The sequence below is a fragment of the Amaranthus tricolor genome, chromosome 14 (genome assembly GCF_026212465.1).
Source record: "Amaranthus tricolor cultivar Red isolate AtriRed21 chromosome 14, ASM2621246v1, whole genome shotgun sequence".
NCBI classification, from domain to species: domain Eukaryota; kingdom Viridiplantae; phylum Streptophyta; class Magnoliopsida; order Caryophyllales; family Amaranthaceae; genus Amaranthus; species Amaranthus tricolor.
The window spans coordinates 15913018-15919149 of NC_080060.1; the positions used below are offsets into that span (position 1 = coordinate 15913018).

The 6132-nt window shown below is 29.2% G+C and overlaps 1 protein-coding gene across 1 annotated transcript; it reads left to right on the top strand.

Moving 5' to 3' along the window:
* The first annotated feature begins 927 nt into the window (after positions 1 to 927).
* Positions 928 to 4806, top strand: LOC130799443 (bidirectional sugar transporter SWEET6b-like). Its single transcript, XM_057662534.1, has 5 exons — positions 928 to 1123; positions 1326 to 1362; positions 1815 to 2196; positions 2810 to 2929; positions 4403 to 4806. Exons 1-5 carry the CDS (start codon positions 1081 to 1083, stop codon positions 4619 to 4621), a joined length of 801 nt encoding a protein of 266 aa, XP_057518517.1. The 5' UTR covers positions 928 to 1080; the 3' UTR covers positions 4622 to 4806.
* The last annotated feature ends 1326 nt before the right edge of the window (positions 4807 to 6132 follow it).

Here is a 6132-nt window from a genome sequence, read left to right on the forward strand (position 1 = left end):
CCAATTTACTCCATTTCTTAATTTTTCAAATTTCAATAATTCTATAATCTCGTTTATTTCATATTTTCTAATAGTTTCCCCTTTCTTAATAAAGCATTAAAACTATGTATTTTTTTGGAGAATCATGTGTTACGTAACATTAGTCTATTAGCTGAATAAGTTTCTTTTCATTTTATGGTAGAAGATACAATTTTCACAACTTACAAGAAAGATTAATTTTCACTTTCTTTGCCTGATGCTCTAGCCTGACCTTTAAAAATAATTATCACCCTTTCTTTCTTTTTGAAATTGCTATATTATCATTTCGGATTATTATTTCATTTATTTTACTAAATTTAATATTGTTAATATTTATTCTAATAGCATCTACAAACTTATTCCATATATTTACTTCAGTCACATATTATTGTCATGCACCTATCTTTGTTTTCTTGCTCTCATAGTCTCATTACTCTAAAGAAATTTAAAAAAAAAATATACTCCCTCCTATTCACCTTAAGAGTCCCATTTGACTTTTCACAGATTTTAAGGAGAGTAAAAAGTGGGACCCTAAGGGTAGGAAAAAGAGTGCTATTATGGGTTTTTAATGTAAGGGAGGAAAATTAGTATGGGTAATGGATTGTATAATTGAAAATAGAATAAAGCTATTAAGGGTATAAAAGTCAAAACCCATACCAAAAATAGAAATGGGACAACTAAGGTGACTTGACCATAAAAAAATATGGAACACATAAGCTGAATAGGAGGGAGTATTTTTTTTTTTTAACAATATGAATGAGACAAATTACAAAGTAAGGGCCTAAGGGTACAAGAGATAAAAGGAGTTATATTCAAGGGTCCCTTTTGGGGTTGGCTCTTCTTCTACTTTAAAGTTGTCCTTATAGGATTTCCCTATATATAGACTCTCCTACTAACACATTTTCAAGCAACAAACAACACTAGATTTATTATAATTTCTCTCTTCCTTTTTTCTTATTTTTTTCCTAGTTCATAACATTAACCTTAGCTTACCTTAGACTAACTCCTTCAATTTCATTACCTTTCTAATTTAGCTTTCAACATCCTTCGCTCATCATCACCATGGTTTCTCCGGCGGTAGCTCGATTCGTGGTTGGCATTTTAGGTATTACTAATGATGTATTAGAAACTACTAATAACTACGAAAATGATTGAACATTACAAGCATAAATATATATACATAAGCATGAACATGAACATGATGATGGTGATTTAACCATGCATGATTCGTTAATTATGTTCCTAACATTTTTGATCATGTTATGATACATCAATTTTGACGTGAGGTCATTTTACTTTGATTCCAGGGAATATCATCTCTTTCTCCCTCTACTTATCTCCTATGTAAGTTCTTCAATTTATTTATTTTTTACATGTTACTGTATTAAATGGTGAGAATGATTCTTAAAAGTTAGTTAATTTTAATAGGAATATGTCATATTAAGTTTAATAGTCATACTTATTCTTCTTTAACAATTTTATTTCCTTTACAAAATTAATTCTAGCTAATACATTACCAATAAAAAATGTGGTATTACTTGTTAATGAAAAGTTACAAAAAAATTTATTTATGATAAAAGTTTTACTACCATGGAAATTACATAATATATATCATGGAAATTATCACCGTTTAGTTCCAATAATCAAACGGGCTATTATGGATCTCCTTTTGGGATTGGTGCCGGTGGGTTTCAAATAAGGTGTTTCGGGTGTTTCGGGTGTTTCAAAGAACATTTTTAGGGTTTTCCCTTATGAATCCTAACTCAATTTACTTGAATTAATTGAATTATTTTCAGGCCAACATTTCTAGGAATTTGCAAGAAAAAATCAGTGGAAAAATACTCTGCAACTCCATACCTACTCACCTTCTTGAACTGCATGTTATGGACCATCTATGGTTTGCCCTTTATCCAACCAAACAACATTTTGGTGTCTACAATTTCAGCCAGTGGTTGTATTATTGAGTTTATATACTTAATGCTCTTCATTGTTCACTCCGATGGCAAGAAAAGAAAGATGACTTTAATCCTTCTTGTCGTCGCCGAGATTGCTGCCGTCAGTCTGGCTTTAGGCTTGGTGCTTCTCTTCACTCGCACCACCAAGCTTAGAGGACTGGTTTTTGGTTTACTTGGTGATATTAGTGGTGTTCTCATGTATGCTGCTCCCTTGTCCATAATGGTTAGTCAATAGTATTACATAAACATTTTATCAATTTTTTCTCTCATATATATACTTTCTTTAGAATTTAAAAAATGGGTCTAGTCAACCCACATAAAAAGAAAAATAAGCAACACATATACGAACATAAAGGAGGTTCACTACTAAAATTAATTGGTAGTAGTAGTTATTTTTTAAATTTACAAAGTAATACTCTTTCCATTTCAATAACTTTATTGGTTTGTCCTATTTTATTTGGGCACAGAGTTTAAGAAAGTAGATGGGACGATTATAAAGTGGTACATCATTTGTTAAATTATTAGTAAAGGATAAAAAAGGGAGAAAACCACTTAAAAGTAAGGTAAATAAGGGTAATATTGTAAAAAGAACCTAACAAACACGGAAATGGGACAAAATGAGTGAAATGGACATATAACGAAATGAAGGGAGTGTATTTTTTTCTCTTTCTCTAGTATAGACAACTCATATGTGAGTAGTGTAATCGCTAGTGAGACTAAATTAATTTTAAATATTAAATTAGAAAATATTTTTAAATTTAATTTACATTAATAATATTACCTAAAAATTATAAATTAATAAGTGTCGTTTTAATTTGTTTTTAAAATATATGCAGAAGCAAGTGATCAAAACCAAAAGTGTGGAATTTATGCCGTTGGCTGTCTCAGTGGCATGCTTTGCTAGTGGAGTAATATGGACACTCTATGCAATTCGCCCATTTGATCTCTATGTTGTTGTACGTACATGCTCTCTTTTCTTTAACTTCATACATTTTCATGCATAGCTAATGAACTACATGTACATTTAATTGTTTCTACCAAATGTTTTTTTTACTAATCAAAATTAATGTTTTTCTAGTCAAAGTTCTAGAAAATATATAAATTTATTCCTTTTGTGTCTTTTTATTTGCTGATGATAGTGTAGAGTGTTAAATTTTAAATTTATGAGATTATTAAATTTAAAATTTAAAATATTTATAGTTTAATAGAACATTATAGTACTTGGATTTGTTACCTTGTCCTTTTCAATATTATAGAATCTTGTAAGAATTTGCACTAGCTATCTAAGTCCTTCCCATGATTAACTTTCCTCTTTTGATAAGTTTTTTATGAGAATCATATTAAAGTAGAATGCTTAATTGAAAGTTTGCTGTGAGAGAATGTATAAGAATTGAAAGAAAAAACATTTGATGCTTATAAGAAATAAAGTGACTTTACTTAAAAAAGGAAATTTTAAAATAACACAGAATGAAAGTATTATTAGATGAAGAATAATTACATTATTACATTTTATCCGAGTATATTGTTACATTTTCAGTAAAACGCTCATAAATCAAAGAGGAATTAAATTAAAATATAACAATTTATGTGATCATCATTGAATTACTTTTATTCCTATATAATTTACAATAACAACAAGCTTAACCTCAAACTTACAAAAGTAAGCTCTAAACCTATAAATTCATAATGAATAAAACTATAAAAAATATTTTACATATTTAAATATACTTCTACATCTTCCATTTTTAAGTTCACATTCGAGTATAGATAATTTAATAATTAATTTTTATATTTCTAGAAGTTTGATTATTTGTTGAGAGATCATATTTGTTGTGGCTAGCTAGTATTAATTTTTTTATTATTATTGTTGTTATTATTTTGAGTATTTTGGAATTTCCACAAGTGTAGGATGACTCTATAATTGTACCTAACCATAATCAGGTATGGCCCACTTAATGTATCAATGTATGGAATCAGTACAAATGCTGACGTGGACTTAAGATGGATTAACAACATTTTTAATTGAATAATTATAATTACATTAACAAAATAATCAGCATTTTAAACAAAAAAGATGGATTACAAAAAGTTGGAAAGTCGAAAGTTCAAATAATGTTCCACAATCACATTAAATAAATACAATCCTTTTGATCTTCAATTTTGATAGGTTGGATAAATGATTTCTATTTTCAACGAGAAATTTTTGTATCAGACTATCTAATAGTGAGACAAATTCGTAAAATTATTTTAAATTTAGAAAAAAATATTTCTACATTCTAAATGTCAATATTTATATAGTGTAATAATTTAAGTCGTATTTAAGATAAGATGGTATTAAATGAAAAGTATTGTAAATTTAATTACAAAATTTGGTGATCATGAAAAAAAATAAATTTAGCTAATGATGGTATATTAATTTTGTGAATCAGGCACCAAATGGGATAGGTTGCTTCCTTGGGCTGGCCCAGTTGATTCTGTATGCAGCATATTATAAATCAACTAAGCAACAAATTGAAGCAAGAAGAAATGCAGAGGTTCAAAAGGTTGAATTGGGCCTTAAAGAAGTTATTGTGGTCACTAGAGAGCCCAACAAGGTCAACAGCATTCCTCAAAATGACTATATTACCCCTAAGACTAATGAACAATAATGTTATTATTAATATCGCTTATTAGATATTTAGACTTTTTTAATGCTTTTACTTGTCAATTTTTCTTTTGTCTTTGTATTGGATTGGCGGGAGTGTATTTTATTGCAAATAAACTTTTCTTTTCTTCATCTCTATGAAATGCAAAAAGTATGGTTTTTAATATATTAAGGTTTTGTGTATTTTATCTGTCCAATATTCAAGACGAAATTAGATAATTTTACGATATTTGCAATGATTTATAATATATGAGTTGCGACTCTCAATTTTAGAATGATTATCATAAAGGCAATTAAATATAAAAGTAATAATAATTGATGTTATAATTAGGGATGGTCATGGGTCCAGGACCCTGTAGGATCCGCCCCGGATCCGCCCCTTTTATAAGGGTCTGGGTCTTAATTTTTGAGACCCGTCGGATCCGGGTCCGAGTCTGGATCCAATTTTTTTTTTTTGACGGGACCGGGTTCGGGTCCTAAGGTGAAGACCCGAACCCGGACCCTAAACTTTTAAATTTTAAATTTTATATTTTTGAATTATGATATTATGAATGGATGGGCATGGGAGTGGGCCATTCACATTCTTAATTATTTACTTTTATAAGCCTTGCGTTGCCTCTTCTTACTGAGATTACAGTGTTGGTCTTCCACTGACTTCTTTGCTCTATTTTCATATCCTTCTTGTTCAGAAATGTTCAAGACATGCTACAGCTCAGTGGAACAATTTTACGTTTTAGTAATTATTTTGTATTTGAATTTCAAGGACTCGAACAAGTATTAGTAATATGATAATAAGTTGCTTACAAAAATACAAAAAACTCGAAAAAGGTTCAATTTTGACAAATCAAAGAGGCTTTGTATAAGACCCATTAAGGACCCTAGACCCTGTCAGACACGTAGGGTCCGGGTCTGAAAATTTTAGACTCTTAGGGTCCGGATCCGGGTCTGGATCCAAAAAAAATAGGGTCCGGGTCTGGGTCTGGCCAGACCCGCCCCATAACCATCACTAGTTATAATACATATATAGACGTAAACTTAATTGAATCACATTTTGAGCATTTAACAAATACGAACTTTTCAATTAAACCTTTTAATTTAATTTAAATTTTTTAACTCATAAAATAAAATATGATATAAATGATGAATAATTAGTTTCATATATGAAATAGTACTAAAGATAGGATAAAGGTGTAAGTAATGGATGAGCTTAGATCTTCAATAGCTTCAAAGTCATCTAATGAGAGTAGAAGATGAGTATTGAACACAACCAACTTTTATCCTTCTTTTCATCTTAATTGAGACAATTTATTTCATATGAACCAACAATTGTTCTGCATGTCGCATAAAATATTCTTAAACTTTGCTTTTTTTATCTCTAAATCTCTAACTACATACACTTAATTGAACATATTTTTATTATATTAAACATTTTTTTTCTAATTTTTTTTAGTGTGAAAAAATATTGCTTAATTGTAAAATTTTAATCTATGTATAATATATAGGGAGTACTGATTC

Bases quoted from the DNA above. Each gene is read 5' to 3' on its own strand.
- LOC130799443 (XM_057662534.1), top strand. From the start codon at position 1,081: ATGGTTTCTCCGGCGGTAGCTCGATTCGTGGTTGGCATTTTAG. The intron at 1,124-1,325 runs GTATTACTAATG...CTTTGATTCCAG, and splicing joins ATTCGTGGTTGGCATTTTAG to GGAATATCATCTCTTTCTCC. The intron at 2,197-2,809 runs GTTAGTCAATAG...AAATATATGCAG, and splicing joins CTGCTCCCTTGTCCATAATG to AAGCAAGTGATCAAAACCAA.